The sequence below is a fragment of the Pristis pectinata genome, chromosome 1 (genome assembly GCF_009764475.1).
Source record: "Pristis pectinata isolate sPriPec2 chromosome 1, sPriPec2.1.pri, whole genome shotgun sequence".
Classification (NCBI taxonomy): Eukaryota; Metazoa; Chordata; class Chondrichthyes; order Rhinopristiformes; family Pristidae; genus Pristis; species Pristis pectinata.
Window position 1 is genome coordinate 25,921,725 of NC_067405.1, and position 22,923 is coordinate 25,944,647.

Below are 22,923 nucleotides of genomic sequence, written 5' to 3' on the forward strand. Positions count from 1 at the left end.
TCTCAGTGATGTTAATTAAAATATAAACATTGGCCAGAAAATAGGAAGAACTCTTTTGTCCTTCATCATGTTATTGAGATATTAAGAAGGCAGCACTGTGGACTGCAGTGGAGCAAGACTGGCATAGCGGCACAGCATTTAATATTGCTGCTTCACAACTCCGGGGACAAATGTTCAATCCTAATTTTGGGTGCTGCCTACCTGGTGTTTGTCCATTCTCTCTGTAATCCTATGGGTATCTAATGATTATTCTGGTTTTCTTCCACGTCCCAAAGTAGGTTTTAAATTATCCCTTGGCGTAAGTAAGTGGTAAAAGAATAAAAGGGAACTAGAAACATAACAGCATTGAAGGATGCTATTCAGTCTGTCATATCTATACCAGCCTTCTATCAGAAAAACTCTCTTGTTCCACCATCAGCCCTTCTCTGTAGCCTTAAACATTTTTCTGCACCACATACTTAACCAATTCTTTCTTGAAGGCCACCACAGAACCTGCCTCCACCACAGCTGCGGGCAGTGTATTCAAGGTACCAACCACATGATTTAAAAAAGGTTTCCCTTCTGTCACTTATCCTATATTTCATGCTTGTGACTCCTTGTCCTGATGTCATCCACCAATGGAAATAGACCCCCGCTGTTAACTCTGTCCATACCCCTCATCATTTTATATATCTCCATCAAATCTTGCCTCAGTCTTTTCTTCAAATGAAAACAGTTCCAGCCTCTCTAATCTTTGCATGTAACTGTAGTCCCTCATCCCAGGAACCAATTTGGTAGGTTTTATCTGGATTAGAATCAGATTTATTATCACTGACATACGTTGTGAAATTTGTTGTTTTGTGGCAGCAGTATAGTGCAATACATAAAAATTACTACAGGTTACCAAATAAAATGGTGCAAAAGAGGAATAATGAGGTAGTGTTCATGGACCGTTCAGAAATCTGATGGTGGAGGGGAAAAAGCTGTTCCTAAAACGTTGAGTGTGGGTCTTCAGGCTCCTGTACCTACTTCCCGCTGGTAGTAATGAGGAGAGGGTGTGTCCCGGATGGTGAGGGTCCTTAATGATGGATGCCGTTTTCTTGAGATTATCCCAAATACTTCACATCCTTCCTGTATTGGTGGTGACCAGAACTGAAAACTCCACTTGATTACAGGCCGATGACTTCTCATATTTCCTTACAACATAGTAGGAGGCCATCTAGCCCTTTGAGTCCATGCCCATCAGATCAATCGCATTGTACTCATTCCCCCATTTATTTCCCAGTGTCCCATTCTCTTTCCCATGCCCAATAGCTCCCTCCAGCTCTCTTATCAGTCACTCACACCAGGGATAATTTACAGTCACCAATTAATCTTCCAACCTTCAATTCTTTAGGTTGTGGGAAAAGACTAGAACACATGGGGAAAACCCAAACCATCATAGAGAGAACCTGCAAACTCCACAGACATCAGTGGAGGTGAGAATCAAACCCAATCACTAGAGTTAAGAGCACCAGCACTAACTGGTGCTCAATATTAATGTTTTACGAGGGTTCAACAAGACATCCCTGCTTTTATACTATTTACCTTCATTGATAAAGCCCAAAACTGTGCTTGCCCTATTAACTGCTTCCTCAACCTGTGCTACCACTTTCTTAATGATTTGTGCACTCATATCCCTTGGTCACTCCAGAGCCTGTTTTAGAACCTTATTCTATATCACCTCTCAAAGATCCTTGCCTCACATTTCTCTGCATTAACCTTCATCTGCCAGGCATCTACCCATTCTATCAGATTGTCTGTATCCTGCTACAATCCATCAGCTTCCTCTTAGAATTCCAAGTTTTGTGTCATCTCTGTAGTTTGCACCTCCAAGTGTAGGTCATGACTACAGATCAAAAAAGAAAAGGCCCCAACACGCCAATTCCTGGATAATACTACTATTAACCTTTCTCCAGACTGAAAATCATTCACCACAGTCCTCTGCTGCCTCTTATTTAGCCAACTTCTTATCAATAAGTTGATAGGAATGTGAGAGAAAATAAGGTGTAAGGCTACAGGGGAAGAGTGGAATGGGACTGATTGGGTTTCTCTGCTGAGAGCTGGCATGGATCTGATGGGCTGAATGACCTCCTCCTGTGCCATAATAAGTGAGTATTTTGCACTTAAGGCACAAATTCATTTTTAGCATTCTGTCATTCAGTATGACGACTGAGTCATGCACATGCAGTTGCTGCTCACTTGTGTAGTGAAGTTGGCTTTCAGCTCAGCATCTCACCTGAAAGTTGACACTCCACAACTAAAGTGGTTCTTCAACACTAGCCTGGATTATTTTGATAATGTATGAAGAATGATGCTTGAATTCATGACTTTGTGTCTCAGTGGGAAGTGGGCTGTGACTGTCTAATTTGTTCAACTCATATTTCTGTTGTTAAGGCATGTCACTTTTGGATTTGAATTGTTTACAACGTAGAATGGTACACCATAGGAACAGAGCCTTTGGCCCATGATGTCTGTGCCATTTCCATCTGCCTGCATGTGGTGCATATCCTTCCATTCCCTGCCCGGTCCTGTGCCTGTCTAAATGCCTCTTAAATGTTGATATTATATCTGTTTACACCACTGCCCCTGGCTGCATGTTCCAGGCCACCTACCTTTCTCTGTGTAAAAAAAAACTAGTCTTGCACATCTCCTTTAAACTTTCCCCCTCTCGCATTAAACCTATGCCCTCTAGTATTTGACATTTCCACCCTGGGAGAGAAAAAAAGATTGTGACTATCTACCCTATCAATGCCTCTCATCATCTTACATTCCACGATCCCTCTGTACATCAGTGCTCCAAAGGGTCCTGCTATTTACTGTAAAATTTCCTCTTACATTTGACCTCCCAAAGTGCATCACCTCACACTTGTCCAGTTAAAACTCCATCTGCCGTTTCTCCGCCATATCTCCAACTGATCTATATCCTGCTGTATCATTTGATAACTACCCACAACTCAGCCAGTTTTTGTGTGGTCTGCAAACTTACTAATCAGCCACCTATGTTATTGTTCAGATAATTTATATAAATGTCACAAAACAACAGAGGTCCCAACACTGATCACTATGGAACACCACTTTTCACAGAATTCCAGTCAAAAAACTACTACGCCCTGTCTTCTGAGTCCAAGACAGTTTTCAATCCAATCTACCAAGTCTCCATGAATCTTCTGGATCAGCCGACCATGAGGGACTTTATTGAATGCTCTATTAAAGACCATGTAGACAATGTCAACTGTCCTACCCTCATCAATCATCTTTGTCACCTTCTTCAAAATTGAAAACAAGTTTGTAAGACATGACCTCCCCTGCACAAATCTATGTCGACTATCCCAAATGAGTCAATGCTTTTCCAGATGTGAGTAAATCCTATCCCAAAGAATCTACTCATGTTGGTCTATTTCACTTGATATGTTGAGAATGATATTTTACAGCATTATGATACTTGAATCTTGTCATCTAATCAGGAAAAAAATGAAGTCTGGTTTTCAAAAGCGCAGTACTCCTTTTATAGTAAAAACAGAAAATGCTTGTAATACTCAGCAGGTCAGGCAGCTTCTGCAGAAGGAAAAACAGAATTTAAAGACTCTTTGTCAGAACAAGGTTTTGCATTGCAGAGAGGCTGGGAATGATATTTAGGGCGAAGGGAATAAATCTGATAAGATAAGGCCAGGGCTGCTAGGGATAAACTGTAAACCATATCTTCTGCTCAATGCATAAATGGGGGGAATTAGAGAGAGATGTGTTAAATAAAGGAATATCGAATAAATGAAATGAGGGCAGGTGGAGAGTGAGAACACAAGTACAGAAATGTAAAAGTTGCAAAGTGCAGAATTTTGGACATGCCAGTAGATTAGGCAGTGCTCATGGAGAAATAAAAGTGACAGAGCCAGAGAAAACAAGTTAGCTGAAGTTTTAGAATTTGATGTTGAATCTGGAAAGCTGTAGTATGCCCAGGTGGAAGATGAGGTGCTGTTCCTCAAATGTATATTGGGTCCCTTGTCACAGTGCAGGAGGCTGCAGACAGACAGGCAAAAATGGGAGTTGGATAGACAACTCAGCCCTCGACTCTACTCCCTATACACTCACGACTGTGTGGCCAGATTCTGCTCTAACTCCATCTACAAGTTTGCAGATGATACCACCGTTGTAGTCCATATTTCAAACAGTGATGAGTCGGAGTACAGGAAGGAGATAGAGAGCTTAGTGGAATGGTGTCATGACAACAACCTTTCCCTCAATGTCAACAAAACAAAAGAGCTGGTCATTGACTTCAGGAAAGGGGGCGGTGTACATGCACCTGTCTACATCAATGGCGCTGAGGTCGAGGGGGTTGAGAGCTTCAAGTTCCTAGGTGTGAACATCACCAACAGCCTGCTCTGGTCAAATCACGTAGATGCCACAGCCAAGAAAGCTCACCAGTGCCTCTACTTCCTCAGGAGGCTAAAGAAATTTGGTTTAACGATGCACCATAGAAAGCATCCTATCTGGATGTATCACGGCTTGGTACGGCAACTGCTCTGCCCAGGACCGCAAGAAGCTGCAGAGAGTTGTGGACACAACCCAGTGCATCACGGACACCAGCCTCCCCTCCTTGGACTCTGTCTTTACCTCTCATTGTTTTGGTGTAGCAGCCAGCATAATCAAAGACCCCACCCACCCGGGACATTCTCTCTTCTCTCCTCTTCCATCAGGTAAAAGATACAGGAGCCTGAGGGCATGTACCACCAGACTTAAGGACAGCTTCTACCCAACTGTGATAAGACTATTGAACAGTTCCCTTATACAATGTGATGGACTATGACCTCACGATCTACCTTGTTGTGACCTTGCACCTTATTGCACTGCACTTTCTCTGTAGCTGGGACACTTTGTACTGTTACTGTTTTTTACCTGTAGTGCATCAATGCACTTTATACTAACTCAATGCAACTGCGCTGTGTAACGAATTGACCTGTACAATTGGTTTGTAAGACAAGCTTTTCACTGTACCTTGGTACAAGTGACAATAATAAACCAATACCAATACCAGAAATAAGTAGCAGGCATCACAAAGTTCAGTGTCATCCTTGTGGCTTAAACACGTGGGCTCGAAAAAGCAGCCACTCGGTCTGTTTTTGGTTTCTCCAAAGCACAGGAGACTGCACTGCAAACATGAATGTAGCAGATTACATTGGAAAAAGTGCATGAATTGTAATAGCAGCTGGAAGGATTATTTAGGTCCTTGAATGGTGGGAATGGAAGAGATAAAATGACAAGTGTTATATTCAGCATTTGCATGGGAAAGGGCTTAAGAAGGTGAGTGTCGATGGAAATGGAAACATGGACTAGGGGGTTGATGAGTAAATAAGAATAAAAGATACTGGAAACACTCAAAAGTTTGGTCTCATCTGTGAAAAGAGAAGCAGAGTTGGTGATAGTTAAAAAGTGTGATGAAGGGTCTTCTACCTGAAATGTTAACTTTGGTTCTCTTTCAACTGATGCTGCCTGACCTGCTGAGTGTTTGCAGCATTTTCTATTCTTTTATTTCAGATCACCAGCATCTGTAGTCTTTTCATCTTCATACAAAGAAGCATTTTCTGCACACATAAAAGACAAATTGAGGACTTGGAATTATAAATGCCCAATTATAGTCACTCCATACAGTGCAAGGCGATAACAGTTTCCAAACAAGAGCAGAGTGACCATTTCCATTTATTACTATCATCCAATCCAACACCATTGATATCCTGGGGAACAATATCAACCAAAACTGAAATGAACTTGGTACCTTAGAAGTCCATTTTCCCAAAGCCTTTCCACCATTAATGAGGCACAAATCATGATTGTGAATGAGTGTCCTCAGTTTGCCTGAAGGAGTCCTGCTCCATCCACACTAAAGAACATTCTGTATTTTTTGGATGAGTGCAGTTCCAATCACATTATTCTCTATTTCAGCATTCTTAAGGGACTGTTCCTTCTCCAATTCCATCTCTATCGACTGCCTCCCTTCTTCTGACACTTACAGATGTAACTGCGGGAGTTACAACATTTGCCCATTTACCTCTTCTCTTCCTAGCATCCAGGGACCCAAACAGGTCTTCCAGTGCAGCATCACAGCACTTGCAGTTCTTCCAGTTTAGTATACTGTATTTGTTACGTACAATGTATTGTCCTCACAATGTGGAAGCCAAATGAAGTTTGAGCAACCGCTTTGCAGAAAGGGGACTCAAGACACTGCAGATGTTAGAATCTAGAGGAAAAAAATACAGTCTGCTGGAGGAACCCGGCAGGTCAATCTGCTCATTATCCTTCACCTGTCCTTAGTCCACCAACCACCTCTGGCCCAAGACGCACCACTGTCCCTCTCCTCTTTACTACTGACTCCCTTCTCCACTATTAGTCCGAATGCAGGGTTCTTGACATGAAATTTTGACATTTCCTTTCCCCCCACAGATGCTGCTTAACCCACTGAGATCACTGCGCTGATCATTTGTTGCTTTGCAAAACGTTTCTTTCCATCCTCAAAGGCACTTCTGAGCTACTGGGCACCTGTCACTTGAATTCACCATCCCATTCCTGCTCTGACCCAGGATGTCAAATCTGTTTCCCTTCTCACTGGTACTACTTGGCCTGCTGAGCATTTCCAGCATTTTGTTTCAGATTTCCAGCATCTGCTGTTGTTTTTTGTTTCAACTTACATTTCCTATTTGCCTAGATCACTGCAGCTCCAAACATATTGAAAAGTGTTCTCTATTTGTCTGTATGACTAATCGTAATGAGGAATGTTTATAAGATAAGATAAGATTTCTTTATTAGTCACATGTACATCGAAACACACAGTGAAATGCATCTTTTGTGTAGAGTGTTCTGGGGGCAGCCCACAAGTGTTGCCATGCTTCCAGCACCAACATAGCATGCCCACAACTTCCTAACCTGTATGTCTTTGGAATGTGGGAGGAAACCGGAGCACCCGGAGGAAACCCACGCGGACGGGGGAGAACATACAAACTCCTTACAAGATCACAAGACAAGGGAGCAGGAGTAGGCCATTTGGCCCATCGAGTCGCTCCAAAGAAAAGGGGGAAAAGAAAAAAGAAATGAGAAATGTTGGGGGGGGATGTCTGCTCCATTAACAGAGAATAAAAAACAAAAAAAACTATTAGAACCCCAATTTCCGGCCTTATCCCCATATCCCTTGATACCTTGACTAATTAGATATCTATCTATCTCCTCCTTAAATGCCTCCAATGATCGGGCCTTCACAGCTGTACGTGGCAAGGAATTCCATAAATTCACTACCCTCTGGCTAAAGAAATTTCTCTTCATCTCTGTTTTAAACCTGTACCCTCTAATTCTAAGATTGCGCCCTCTGGTCCTGGACTCACCCACCAAGGGAAACAGCTTGGCCACATCTACTCTGTCCAGTCCTTTCAACATTTTAAATGTTTCTATGAGGTCCCCTCTCATTCTTCTATACTCCAGTGAGTACAGACCAAGAGCCGACAAACACTCATCATATGTAAGCCCTTTCATTCCAGGAATCATCCTCGTAAATCTCCTCTGAACCATCTCCAACATCAACACATCCTTCCTTAGATATGGGGCCCAAAACTGTACACAGTATTCCAAATGAGGCCTCACTAGTGTCTCGTAGAGCCTCATCAACACTTCCTTACTTTTATACACTATACCTCTCGAAATGAATGCCAACATAGCATTCGCTTTCCTTACCACTGATCCGACCTGGTGGTTAACCTTTAGGGTATCCTGCACGAGTACCCCCAAGTCCCTTTGTACTTCTGTACTTTGAATTTTCTCCCCTTCTAGATAATAATCTACCCGTTTATTTCTGTTTCCAAAGTGTACAACTGCACATTTCTCAACATTGAATCTCATCTGCCATTTCCTTTCCCATTCTCCTAAACTATCTAGGTCTCTCTGCAACCTTCCTGTCTCCTCAATACTCCCTACTCCTCCACCTATCTTGGTGTCATCTGCAAACTTAGCCACAAAACCATTTACTCCATCATCCAAATCGTTAATGTACAGAGTAAAAAGAAGCGGCCCCAACACCGACCCCTGAGGAACACCACTAGTAACCGGTAGCCAACCAGAACAGGATCCTTTTATTCCCACCCTTTGCTTTCTGCCAACCAGCCAGTGCTCCACCCATTCTGTTATCCTACCTGTAATTCCATGACCTCTCATCTTATAAATCAGTCTCTTGTGCGGCACCTTATTGAAGGCCTTTTGAAAGTTTAAATACACAACATCTACCACCTCTCCCTTATCCACCCTACCCAAGATTTCCTCAAAAAAACTCCAATAGGTTGCTCAGGCAGGATCTTCCCTTCACGAAACCATGTTGGCTTGGATCTATCTTGCCTTGCACCTCTAGGTATTCCATACAGACAGCGGCAGGAATTGAACCTGGGTCGCTGGCGCTGTAATAGCGTCATGCTAACCACTACACTACCGTGCCTGCCCATTACACTACCATGCCTGCCATATGACCAACCACATCTATATGTTCAGTATATGTTTAATGTATATGTCTAATTTCCGTCCACGATGGAATGTGTCCTCTATTTCCCTGGATGAGTGCAAATTGAATCACTTGGTTACTTTGTTTACCTGAATGAGTGGGGCCCTGAACACATTGAAGAAAGTTATCTATTTGCCTAAAAGAGTCTTGGTTCTGGAACAAAGGTGACATGGGTTGAGAGTTTCCATTTGTTTTATTGATTAACTCCATCCCAGCAGGAAGCTTGCTTGGGATGGGTTACTGTACTGCATCTAGAAAGATCAAGAAAAGAGTAGGAACAATGGCATAGCATTGCCTGATGCCAGTCTGAACTGGGACTTTGGCTGTTGCAGACCTATTTTATGGAGTCATGGCTTGCAGGCTGTTTGATAGCAGATGGAGAAAAATGGTGATTTTTCTAAAGGGCAGCCGTATTTGAGAATGCTGCTTCATAGTCTCTCTTGTATGACAGAGGCAAAGGCTTTTGCAAGGTCAGAAAGGGTGATGTATAGCAATTGATGCTGCTCCCTCTGATGAAGTTGTCATAGGTGAAGATCATGTCCATTGTGCCTTTAGATATTTACTGTAAGGCACATTGACTTATACCCTTCAGGTAGCAGCTCCTTGGCTATTGGGAAGAGATGGCTGACAATCTTGGCAATTACTTTCACTGGCGCAGACAGCAGGGAGATCCCTTTGTGCTTACTACAACTGGATTTTTCTTCTTTCTTGAAGATGCCTGTGACAACAGCATCTTAATCCCCTGGCATGCCCTCCTTGTCAAGGTGTGACCATGAATTTGTGACTGAAGTTTTTTTCTAATAAGTTTTATAACTTCTGCAGGCATACTGTCTGCTCCAGAGATTTTGAAGCTTTTCAAATGACGTTTCAACTTCTTATCATTCTTGGGCAATGTTGAGAGTGCCAGATAGTGTGCTGTGGGATAGAGTCAAGAATGCTTGTGTCAAGGGCAGAATCTAGCTTGAAGTGTGCTTTGAAGGATTCATTCTAGCATCCACTGACAACCTGAGATAAACTGGCCCTATTCTTAGCATTTCCCAACACATTCAGTACCATTTACAAATTGTGAAATTATTTCATAAGATTTGACGTGATAATTTGTTTTAACTTATGCAGCTTGATGTTCTGGACAAACTGGAATGAACAGCAGCCAAGTATAATGAAAGCAACCCTCTCTGGAGGAAATGTTCAAGTCATTGTTAGCACTGATATTTTCACACCAAACGGACTTACAATTGATCATCGAGCGGAGAAACTGTATTTCTCTGATGGTTCTGTCGGAAGAATTGAAAGGTGTGAATATGATGGAACACACAGATACGTAAGTCACAAATTTTGAATTTTATAACAAAGAACTTAAATTGCATCACATTCATCAATATGGCACCCTGAAAAAAAGTGCTTATCATGCATGCTCTTGCTTTAGCCAATTTTCACATACGTTCAACAAACTATTTCAATGGCTAGCTTGTTTCTTGCTAGAAATCAAACAGTTAATGTTGGTAGGATGACTTACACATTGACTTTTTGCTAAACATCTTCACTTCTTCTGCACTGATAGTAAAGACACCCATCTGAAGGCATTTGTCTGCAATTTAAACCATAGCCTAATTTGGGAAATCATTTTGACTTCTTCACCAGGAAAAGAGAATAGAAAGAGGATTCAGAGTCAGAAAGGTCCATAGAAGTATTTTTTTTACTTTCCTTTTGGAGTCAGGAGAAACTGGACAATGGACTGTTTTGTGAGGGAAGGTTAATCCCCCACTGTGTGGAATTTAGAAGAACGAGAGGTGCTCTCAGTGATTATATTTAAAATTGTCTACCTTTCCATCCCTTTCCCTCCCACCCCAAGCCTTTGTCAGCCAATTGTTCCCTCAAACTGTCTCCTGATCCTTGTCTGTAACTGGTAGACAGAGTATAGATAAAGGCCAGCAGTTAAAACCACACAGATCTCCCACTGCTGCATTTAGTGGTGTATTGCACTCATCTTACCTCTTGCATGTTTGAACTCTGCCCCACGCTATATCTGAAGTTTCAGAGATAGTATATAACTACTGAGCCAAACAGAAGAGTGCATGTGTGCCAATAATTTTACTCAGTACTTGCTATTTTTTTTATCAGAATAGTGGGACTTATGGATTGATTTGACAAAGGTGTTTGGAATTTAAAAGGATGAGTGAATATAGACAAATGTAGATTAAGGACATATATGAAATGTAAAATTGTAGGACAATGAACTGGAGAAACATATTTTACCTTAGAATTAATGATTTAAGCTTTTAATTAATGCAGATACTTAAACAAAGATCAGACATATAGTTATAAATAAGAAAATGGTAAATAGGAATTGGATGGACACTTAGGAGCAGGACTAGTGTTATGTGAGAGGGAAACACAAAAACGAATGGGCAGAACCACATATTTCTGTGTTAGGGCATCGTATAGAGATGTGAGCTCATGTTATGTAATCACAATTATAAGTAGAAACAGTTGCCACATTGGTGCCACGTAACACAAGATGAGTTTAAAACAACACAATAGTTTGTTTTTATTTTGCACAGTAAAATTTTGGCTGGATTCTATAATGCATTAAAATATTCTCACTCTAAAGAGAAAGTCAGACATGACTTCAGTTCAAAAATGTCAATACAAGTATGATTAAGATTAGAAGATCATTTGATTGTGTTTTCAGAATATGGACAATGCCGGCCAGCGTTGCCCTGATCAGCAATGATGAAACTGGTCATCAGAACTAAGTAGCAAATTATAGTATTTGATGCAGCAATAACAAAGAATAATCATTGTTTACTGATGGAAAAAACATTATATTTCTAAGTTAGGATAGTGCGTCTTTTATGAAGGTGCTGTCCTTTTCCTATTGACAGCAATCGTAAAGAAAGAGATGCTAATGAATAAACCACAAGAAATAGAAATGGGAATGGACCATATTGTCCCTCAAGCCTGCTCCCCATTCAATAAGATCACAGCTGTCTGATCTTGGTCTTAACTCCATTTTCCTACCTGGTCTCCATAAACCCTAATTCCCCTGTAGTCCAAAAACGTATCTATCTCTACCTTGAACTATACTAATTGATTCAGAACTATAAGAATTATCTATACTCTATGTACTAACTTCTGAGCATTCTAAAAGTTCATAACCCTCTAAGAGAATAAATTTGTCTGCATCTCAGCCTTGTGGTTGACTGCTCATCCTGAGACTGTGCTTATGCTAGTTCTAGATTCCTCCACCAAAAGAAGCATCTTCACAGATTCTATCATTTCAATTTGTGTCAAAATGTTAAATACCTCACTGAGATCACTGTTTGTTCTTCTAAATTACAGAGAATAATGGCCTAACTTGCTGTTTCTTCATAAAGCAACTCACTTAGTCTAATAATCAACCTTAGCTACACCACCTCAAAGCCAAGTTTATACTTCATGTCTTATAGTAATCACATACTGAGTCCTGTAAAATGGACATTCTCAATATCTGAATGATATTTGAGATGGGAAACTGGGCTATGTGTTGAGTTGTAATCGAGTCTACTGGCTTATTAAGTAACTAATCTTGAAATCTAGCTATACCATAATTTCCTGGTGGAGTACCTAAATATTGCATTTCATAGAGATTTAAACACATGATACAGATCACTATTATAAGTAGAAACAATACCACATTGGCACTGTTTAATGCCGAATATAAGAATGTAGTACTGCACATAGATGTTTAGTTAATATGTAAGACAAAAGATGCAAGTATTACTCCAGGTGTCATTTCTCCAAAATCCTGTACAGATATAGCAAGACTTCCCTCCATTTGTAATCCATTTCTCATGTAATGAAGGCCAACATTCCATATGCCTTCTTGTCAACTTGCTGTATCTAGATGTAATAATGCAATTGTATGAATTGAAACAGTTGGGTTGCAATGCTTTGGTTCTGCGAATTTCAGGGTGAATACAATTAGTTATTTTCAATAGCAGGAAGAGCCATCTTTATTGCTGAATGCTACAGCTGCAGAAACTGAGATCTATTCTAACTGGGCCTTTTGGTCTCTGATAATTTGGCACATGAGCCATTGTTTCCTGTTTGAGAATAACAAGACATCTCAGGCAAAAACAAGTTCATTTGGCATTTTAACATTGCTATTTCTCTCCATTCACTGTCACCTTTAACATTTCATCAGTCAGTAGACTACAAAATTTTTAATCTTCCATTGCATTTGGCAGTTCATCAAACCCCAGTCGCTCAGAGCATATTATACCACAGAGTGACCCATATTTCATATTACTATATTAGCCCTAGTTTTGTAACATCTACATTATTTTAATGTATTAAGAGTTATTGTAAATTGCAGTTCAGCAATGATTAAGGGTACAAAATGTCATGATTAAGACAGATTAATCATTGATAGTAATTCATTAATCATTGTTTAGTGCCCAAAGAGTAATTGAACTTACTTTCATGACATGCATTTTTCTCTAACCACTACTAACTCATTAAAATTTGCCATTTCAAGTTCATTTTAAGGCCTTAGAATGAATGACTGATGAGAACAAATTAGGCATTTGATCATTACACATTGAAGATTGCTGCATAATAAGTTAAGCTTTGGAACATATGGCAATAGAAAATTCCAAGACATAAAATGAGGAATTTTTATTATTAAAACTATTTTTGTAGCTTTCATTAGTCATTTAATCACTTAGAGTACAATTAAGCAGAAAATGGTCAATTACCAAGTTACATCACACCATCTTTCTGTGAGATGAATATGCCTCACTGGGATTTATTTCTGTACAAGCCTAAGTAATATTCTATCAGGATCTATTGAACATATGCAAAAGAAATACTGTTAGAGCAAGTTGAAGAGGAAAGGGAGGAAGCTTATGAGGAGTAGTAACAAAACAGACCAGTTGAATCAGTTGTTTCATTGTTGTAAATTTTATTGGGCCAGAACACATCCTTGTTTGTTTGTGCTAAACTGGCAATACAATAGCTATGATGTGTTGTACTCTACTTCCAAAACCTAATGCCCATAAACTTCAATGCAATTAAGTTTCAGAGAAAGAGTGCAGCATACAACCACTGCTTTAATATCTGTGGGTGAATTTCTATATATATTCCAAAATAATCAATATAGAAATCACGTCTATCAGTTATTTGAGAATAAAAACTCATAATTGACTCCATAATAGCTTTCATTGTCATAACTCATGCTTGGTCAAGAAAAATAAATTAAGGTCTTTTTCCCTCTTGTGCTAACACAGGTAGTTCTGAAATCTGGACCAGGCACTTTCTTCGGCTTAGCTATTTATGGTGATTACATCTTCTGGACGGACTGGATGCAAAGATCTGTAATGCGTTGTGATAAATACACAGGAGGAGAAGTTAAAGTGCTGCGTTCTGATACAGCACATCAACCTATGGGAATTATGGTTGTAGCTAATGATACCAATAATTGTAAGTTGTGTTTGGTATCATGACATTGAAAATTTGTTTTCAATGGCTGTTTGCAGATATGTTTATATGTTGCAGAATGCACTTGAACTGCTGTGTAAAGTATTTCTTTGTGAAATATCATATCATATAGCTACTACCAGTGAACCAGTCATCAGAGTTCCAGATATGTCGGTACCATGAAATGAGATTTCCAAAAATACTGCTTCAAATTGTACCTTCAATCTTTGGAACTTTTTCTACATTTATTTCCAAGGCGTGGGTGTTGCTGGCAGTGCCAGCATGCATTGTGGATGTGGAGAAGCTGTGTTGACATGGAGAATAGGTTGCAAATGATGGCAGAGTGGTCTGGTATCATGTGTCTCATTTGCTCAGGTTTAATCAGGGCCCTCTGACTGAGAGTTGGTTTCCACTTTGTCCAATGTTACACAGCAACATTTCAGAACATGAAGGTTTTCATGCAACTGTTGCACCATTTGCAATTGAGTTCAGATATTTATGCTAAGATAAATGCAGTTTATTTTTTACATGTATTTTTCAATCAGAATAGAACACTAAATTATATTAAAAGCATATGGTATAAATCAAAGTAGTATTAATCCATCTAAATGAGAATTTTGAAAAGCAAAATTAAGCACACTGATACTCGACTCTTCTATTACTTTTAAATTTGTGAAACCCATAATAGTATGGTTACCTTCTTGAAATATATACAAAGCAATAACATAATGCTATTTAAACACCAGTGGGGCCATAGCTGTTATTACTTGAAATCAAAGTTCAATAATGGCTCAGAACTTGCCACCAGCAGCAGAGTAACAGCGCCTCCCACTGGCTAGATAAGTGTTCTCCAGTAAGATCCATCAATGCCTGTGGGGAAAACTTTCCCTTTTCCAACATCTGCTGATGTCAGGGAATTCCTGGCATCCAGCGGTTGTGCCACCAATTTGGTTGAACAGTGGTATGCCAGGTAACTATTTTTAATTAACATTTTAATCATTATGTAGGGTGCAGAATAAGGATTGAAACAGACAAATAATTTAAAATATTTTCTTTTAGGTACTTATATTTTGAAATGGCCATGTATAGAAATTATAATAATAAAATTGAATTGTTTTTTTGGATAAGGTAGAAAGTATTGCTTAGTTTGCCAATAAAACCACCCTTAGCATTGGATGTTAAGAAATTTTACCCTACTAATTCTGATTTGCAATTTGGGAAGAGATTTGAATTCAGAACTAATAATTCATCTAATTTTGGCAGCTTTAGAACCATATACATAAACTGGTGGAAATCCAAGTTAAAATTGTTTCCAACATTTTATCAGGGCATCTGGAAACATTATGAACTCATATTTTTATTGTTAAGATGTCTTTTAAATAATTTTCTTAGATATAAAAATGATCAGCAAAATCTACAGTTTCTTGCAACTTTACCATGGCTTTCTTAAATAACAAGAAGCAAAGGATTTTTAGCAGACACTCATTTTGCTTATTAGTAACGACATCTTGCAGTTGTGATGGAAAATCGTTTCTTTTAAACTAGGTGAGTTGTCTTCATGCAAGATAATGAATGGAGGTTGTCATGACCTTTGCCTATTGACTGCTGATGGCCAAGTAAATTGTTCTTGCAGGGGAGAACGAATACTATTAGATGACAACAGATGTTCTGGTAAGTTGATTTCTGTCCCCACACTTCCCATCCAAGGGCAGAACTACTGAGGCTAACAATACTATTTATTAAAAAAAACAGCAGCAGTTAAGAGTACTTCTCACATAATTGTATGTATTTTTCTCTGTTTATTTTGCTTAAAAATCAAATGTTGATATTATCAGCAGCAAAGATAAGACAACATTGCCTATGTGTTGCCATTAACCTCATGGTGTATCTACTTTGTTGGCTAATTAAGCTCTGTCACTCTCTTAGTCCCTTTAAAAGGTCAAATGTGTTTAAATTCTAGGCTGTAATCAATAACAATAGCCTGGATATTAATACAAGTGCAAAACTTAAAACATTCTGTGAGGTAGGAGGTTCTCAGGCATCACCTACAGGAACATACAAGCATAAAAGGAGCACAAGAATAGAGGTCTGGGGATATAATACATGGTTCATTGAAAGTTGCAGGGCATGTTAAGGAAGTGGTTTAAAGTATATTGGATCCTGAGTTTAATAAACAAAGGCATTCTTTGACTTGCTCTCTCTTTGAGTGTGGATCCCCACGGAAAGTGCAAGATCAGTAAAAATGTGATGCCCACTGGGATAGCAATGTGTCAACACTCAGTGCCTACACATATTATGATTTTGTTTGATATTTTAACATTAAATTGTTTCATTTTAAATTGAATATTCTTCTTGAAATACTTCTGCACTAATATAGTAAACCTACAAATTTATTATCACACAGAATAGTTTCTAGATCTCATATATTTAAGAAGGAGATACATATTGTTCTAGACACAAAAGGCATCAAGGGGTGTATGAAGAGTGTGCGGATATGGCACTGAGATCGATGATCTGCCACCTATTTGAATAGTGGAGCAGGTTTGGAGGACTAAATCACCAGCTCCTACTCCATTCTGTATATTTATTTTTATATGTTCTTCATTTTATTTAATATATTGTCTTGAATTCACTCTTTAGTATAATTGAAGGAGGGTAGAAAAAGTTAATTCAGTGTGACATGTAGGTCCTCAGTTGACATCCATGTATACAACAGACTTGTGGCAATGTGGCATATATTAATGTGAGTGTCCATATGGCGTGACATTGGAAATATAGTTGTAGTAACCACTGCTGGTCAGCTGAATGTTGGCCATTTCACATAAGGACTTTTTTTGATTTGATAATGCTATTCTTATTATTTGTATTAACAAACAGCAACACAAAGAGCTAAGCACACCACAACAACATCTTTTCAGGAGACAAGTTTGTCAAGGTATTCAAAAAAGGAAACTAGTGATCCTGGACAACTTGTATACAGTTGGCTAACCCAACAGGCCAACAGAGCTATTCAAACTTTGAGAAAATAATGAGGCTAAAAACTACAAAATAGATTGTCTCATACTTTTTAAATGCAGAGTTCAGCATTTAAGTAATTTGCTTTTACATGCAGGCTATTTCTATCTTTGCAGCCAAAAACTCATCTTGCAATATTCACACTGAATTTGAATGTGGAAATGGAGATTGTATTGGATACAATTTGGCATGTGATGGAATTATACACTGCAAGGATAAATCAGATGAAAAACAATCGTATTGTGGTAAGAAATCTGTTCTGTTGGGTAGGAACTATGTAGAAGTGAAGTCTAAAAGTTCCATCAACAACCAAAGTGAATAAGCACCAGGAGCTAGATTTTCAGAAATAACTTCTCTTGCAACGTGTTCCAGAGTTGCATCGTAAAGTTATCCTTCGCTTAGTTTGGCTCCATGTATTGAATTCTTTCAAAAATCTTTTCTGTGATGCCATTTATTTTTAAGAGCTGCTTCCTTTGTGCTAGAACCTGGCAGACATTGCAGATGTGCATTCTGAAGAATATATTTCAAGATTGTGAAATAAAGACTAACAAGTTTGATTTGACACAAAAATGTCTATCTAAGCCTCTCGTTAGATAAAAATAATTTTAAAAAGAGGTTGAATTTAATCAGGAAGCAAGTATACAACAGTCTGACAGAAAATACTTCAATTCTCTCCCAAAGTGAAAAGGCTGCATCTTTTACCAAGTCAACATTTTCATCAATTACTTGCATTTATACAGCACCCTTTTCAAGCCTGGCTCTTTGCGATGTATTAATTGTGCTCATTGAAAAATCTCTATTGTAATACAAGAAGCACGATGGCAATTTGGACACAGCAAGTTCCAACAAACAAGAATTAAATAATAATGGGATAATCTGATTTTGTGATGTTGGTGAAAAGATAAATATTGGTTGATGAGGAGGGAAGAACCGTTCTGCTTCTCCTAACAGAGTGCCATGATATCATTTGCATCCAGCTGTGAGGGTAGACTGGACCTCATTTTGACATCACAGCTGAAAGGTGGTGCCTATGAGTGCACCATTCCACAATAATGTACCTAAGTTTTGTTTTTGGTCAGGGACTTGATGGTAAAATCATCATGGAGTTCAACAGTTAAGCAATAACCTGCTGAGACTTCCTAACATTTAGAACTGGTGCAAGATCTGTGAACCCATTCATTTCAGTGTTAATTGTAGGGCTATGAAGATGAAAGGCAAGAATAAGGTGAATTCCATTTCATTTAAATAATTTGCTTTAAAATTTGTCATGGTTTAATTTTTTCAGCATTTGAGGTGTTTTTTCAATATTTTTGTCTTTTACTTGTTGACTTCATTAGTATTGTTTTTTTAAATGTTCCTGAATTCAGAACCATTGATAAACGTTGGCAGTTGTGTCAGCAGGCAAAGATTGGGTTAGATCTTTGCTGTCTGTCAAAGCTTTTATAATGACTTGCATGGGCAGGACTTGTTTCGGCCTATCCATGTCACCTGATAAAGATGTTCGTGCTCTTGCTGCCAGTCAGGGTCTCATTACTTGGTTCCAGGACTGTCTTGGCCAGCAAGGTCAGCCTTATGGACCCAGAGCATGAAAGTTTGTGGATATGGGGAACACAAGTAATTCGTGTGAGCCATGGGCCCCAACTCAGGAAAATTCAGAACAATATATGTTATACCAATGAAAACCAAAATGACAGCTAAATGTAAATGTGAGAGTTAAATTTGAACTTTGAGATTGCCATTTTTTATTTTGCCTGAAAAATAATCAAGTATCAAAATAAGTTTTCAATGTGATGTGTTTTAATATTTATTGAAGATTTAAAAACTATATTTTGAAAAAATGCTAATTAAATAAGTAAATTGAATATTGCCTGGAATGTGAAATACTTTAGCTTTTTTGTGACTAAAGGAATGCAGCAGATCCAGCATATATCTTACAAGATGCGTAATTGTAGCTGTTAGTGATATTTAAAATCAAACCAACTCATTTACACATAGGTAAATAGATAAAAGAAACTCCTGGTCCACAGATGCAATTTATGGCAAGGCAGGCCACACAACTTTAAAATATACAAAGAAAAAAATATGAGTATTAACTTTATACAGAAATGGGGTAAAACAACAGAAATATGTTGTTGTTCAGAAATTAACAGCAGTGGACATGTTTAATTATTAATGGAAACCAATTTAACTGACACAAGTACATTTATTGGAATGTCTGCCATCATGAACACCCAAAGAAAGATCACACAAAAATGAATTGTTCCAAAACTTTATTAAGCTCACAGAAATGTGCATAACACTTCATAACATGAAAAGCCTTATGATAAAGAGAACTAAGTTCGGCACCAAAGGTCAAAGGAGCATTAATGAGACACATTGTTATCAAAAAAAAATGCAAGATGTACTGAAGAAAAGGTTTCAGAACTCTTCAGCACTATTCCTGAAGGCAAAAATCTAATCCAAAGTTCAGCATGTATGATCAACCTACATTGCATTTTGTCTTTTTGTGAATCTCCCAATTACCATAAATAGTTGGGGAAAAAAAACTCAATGTCCCATCTAATTATCTTGAATGCATACAAGATTTCCTTTCAACAAAAGTTCATTGTTGTACTTCCCTGCATAGGTAACCTGTTTCCAAAATTAATTCTGTACCCATGAGATCTTGTGTATATGTGTTCGTGGGTAATAATTTGTGTATTGTCCTTTTGGTTTACTTACATGTGTTTCCCAAAATCACGTTCCTACTTTCCTTCATCATTTTCAGAGGGAATAACAATTTCTAGGGTTACAGAAGGGGCATTAGGATGTGATGTGTGTTGGTGAGGGGTTCTGTTCCATTGAACAATGGACATGTAAGGAAGAAAATACAAATTTTGTTGACAAACAGCAGAAAATTGATTTATCCATTCCAAATCCTCTTCACTGTTTGGATGAAGGTAACTAAAATTTCCAGGATGTTCTGCAACAGCATAAGAGGGGGCTCATTGCTCTAAAAATGTCAGTATTTGGATTCTCAGACTACAGGGACCCCCACATAACCCTGAAAATCATAGGTATTATAGAAAAAAAATTCTTAAGCAGAATGTTCCCCACCATTTTCCAGTCAAGTACTCCCTGTTATGCATAATTACATTGGACCAAGATAGAAGTGCCTTCTCCATTTACACACTTGTCCATCTCACAACTATTGGTCATATTATTAATGCAGATGCAAACACTTTTCATAAATCTTAAACTCCTTCCCTCATCTACTTCTGCTCAAATACATATATTTTTTTCTTTAATTGTGTCCATAGCATGATTTGAAGATATAGGGGGTGAACCTGACTTTTGGACAGCAGTGCAATGCTGGTGATAATAGGTTTACTCTCTGAAGTACATCATAGGAGATGCCCTTTAGTTTGAAGCTTGTAAAACAGATGACTGATGTACAATTACTCAATTCAAGACCATCTTGCTGCACTCTATTGCCTATTTATACACACTTAGCACAGATAGAGGACATTTTATTGAGATTTATTTCATTAGGTTATGCAACTTATCTCTTTAATTGGCCAAGAAACTCAGATCGTCATGCAGATAACTTCAGGAATTTGTTGAAATAATAAAAGCTATTCATCCTTCTGACTTGTGTCTCCAGTGTTGTACTTTTCCTTTGAATCAGCCTTTTGATGTCACCTTGAGTCAACAAGACTCTTATTCCCTCCTCTCTCCAGGACTGTCCTTGGGGATTCTTTTGTGCCTCTGTACTAACTTTGGAAGAAGTTCTAGGGAAACACAATATGTGAACATAAAGAAAGTTACTAGCAAGATTATGGTGACAAGGCTGAATATTCTTGGCATCTGAGTGCATTATTTTCATTTAAGAATGCCATCAAATTTGTAAAGTTCATGTTGTGGGTATTCTACAAAAGCACCTGTATACTTCAACATTTCTATTGGGTATATATCCAATGCAAAAATTTGCCTTCAAGGTATTAAAGTGAGTAAAATGTGCAGAATCATTATCAAATTGTCACTCTTGTGGTTGGAATTATGTTTTATGACAAAGCTTGAATTTTATTCCACTAAGTTGTAGCATCGGCATTAAATTTAAGGCCTGTTCAGTTGTCCCCAACTCTGGAAAATATACCAGGAAATTCACCTATATTACTTGGATCTTTTTACTATAATTAATTTATTTGATAGCTTTAAATTGCAACATAATCTTTGCTGAGACTACAAAGGATGGCTGAGAAAGTGCTTTATTGCCAGTGATGTTGTTTGCTTTTGATGGCTATCATTATGGCATCACTTGAAGATGAATGGGAGCTTCATCCCATTCAAGCACCACCAAAAACAAATTAAGAGATCATGTATCTCAACATTTCATGGGATCTTGCTGTGTGCATAATGATTATTACATTTGCTGATATATAACAAGTGAATATGCTTCCAAAGTAATTTATTGACTGCACAGACAGGGAGATGTTTGGTATGAAACTGTATGTCTGTGACTTTTACTTTCTTAATCTGCCAACACTTTTGTAAACCTACCACCATTAAAACTTTAACACTGTGTTAATATAGGCTATAAACCGAATGCTACAGAGACTCAGAATTTGCAGTCGGGGATAATGTGGATAAGACTAAGAAGTCAGTATCTTGTTGGTATCTCTTCCACAAGGTGTCTAGTTACAATCTTCCCCAGTGTAATCTGTAAAAACCATTGAAGGGGAGAGATCTTAAGATATTGGAAAAACTAGTCTCAATATAAGACACCCTGAAACTGTTATGCTCTGCTGAAAGATTTATAACATGAATTTTAATAGCAAAGTAAGCATACTTTCTGCTATGCAACCTCCCTGACCAGAGAAACAAGTAATTTTAAATGTGTGGTTGGGCATATAATGAGATACATATTTCAAAATACCATAAATGATCAAATCATATTGGTTTATGATATTCCATCTTTCATTTAATCCCATATGTTTGAAAGTTTAATTCACAATCTGTTAAAAATTGTGTTTTTTACATCCTTATTTGTTATGTGTAAGAATTCAGTGTGATTTATTGCCTAAATGCTATATGACGTCATTATTGCTCGATACCAAGCACTTCCCAGAACTGGTGACATTGCAAAAGGTGGAATCTATGCCACCAAGATCATTAAATCTTTGTGGGCAGCTTCCTTCAAGACTGTTGACATGGATTGTGGCTTTACCACTGATGCACTCTATCGAAACCATTACATTAGCCCAGCTACAATTTTATACTCAACCAGATTATGTTACAATTGCTGTCAGACAAGCTCCCTCAACAGTTTACTCAATTAATCTTGGGAACAGCAAAGCTATGCTTGCTGGGAATGTTCCCAGTCTGTGGTGAATGAGCTAATCAAATCCAAGGGCAATAGGGGCACCATATATGATGTCCATACTCTTACATAACAGTAGTATAGGATTTTAGAGGTATGTAGTTGCCAGATGCAAATGGAATAGCTGTGTTGTCCTTTGCAAATAATTTTCCCCATTAAGATGAGAAGCAAGTTGTCATGTACCTGCATTCAAGAAAGAATTGCAAGGTCTTTGGGATAGAAAGATGAACATTGAAATTAATCCAGCACACCTCTTTATTTTGAATAGTCAAAACATTACAGTTGGAAAATTTGAGGTGCAATTTATTTTGTTTCTATTCTACATATGCTAATCAGACTTTGATTTGAACTGCCTGGTGGCTTCTGCCTTTGAAATGAAAGTCACTGCTAGTCACTAAAAAATAACTAACCGGAGAAAGCCCTGTTTTACCAGCAGATATCAAGTAGGAGTAATGAGAATGTTTATCAAAGTGAGTGATTTATCAAATTGTATTTTGAGCAATAACACTCACTAGAAATAAAAGATTAAAAATGTAGTGGTTGC

The 22,923-nt window shown here is 38.2% G+C and overlaps 1 protein-coding gene across 1 annotated transcript in view; it reads left to right on the forward strand.

Moving 5' to 3' along the window:
• LOC127583300 (low-density lipoprotein receptor-related protein 1-like) overlaps positions 1 to 22,923 on the forward strand; it is a 1,307,163-nt gene that overhangs the window by 1,058,690 nt on the left and 225,550 nt on the right. The window contains exons 43-46 of the mRNA XM_052039177.1: positions 9,662 to 9,866; positions 13,816 to 14,008; positions 15,551 to 15,676; positions 17,137 to 17,265. Of these exons, the coding sequence (XP_051895137.1) occupies positions 9,662 to 9,866; positions 13,816 to 14,008; positions 15,551 to 15,676; positions 17,137 to 17,265 (653 nt within the window). The remainder of the gene's footprint in view (positions 1 to 9,661; positions 9,867 to 13,815; positions 14,009 to 15,550; positions 15,677 to 17,136; positions 17,266 to 22,923) is intronic.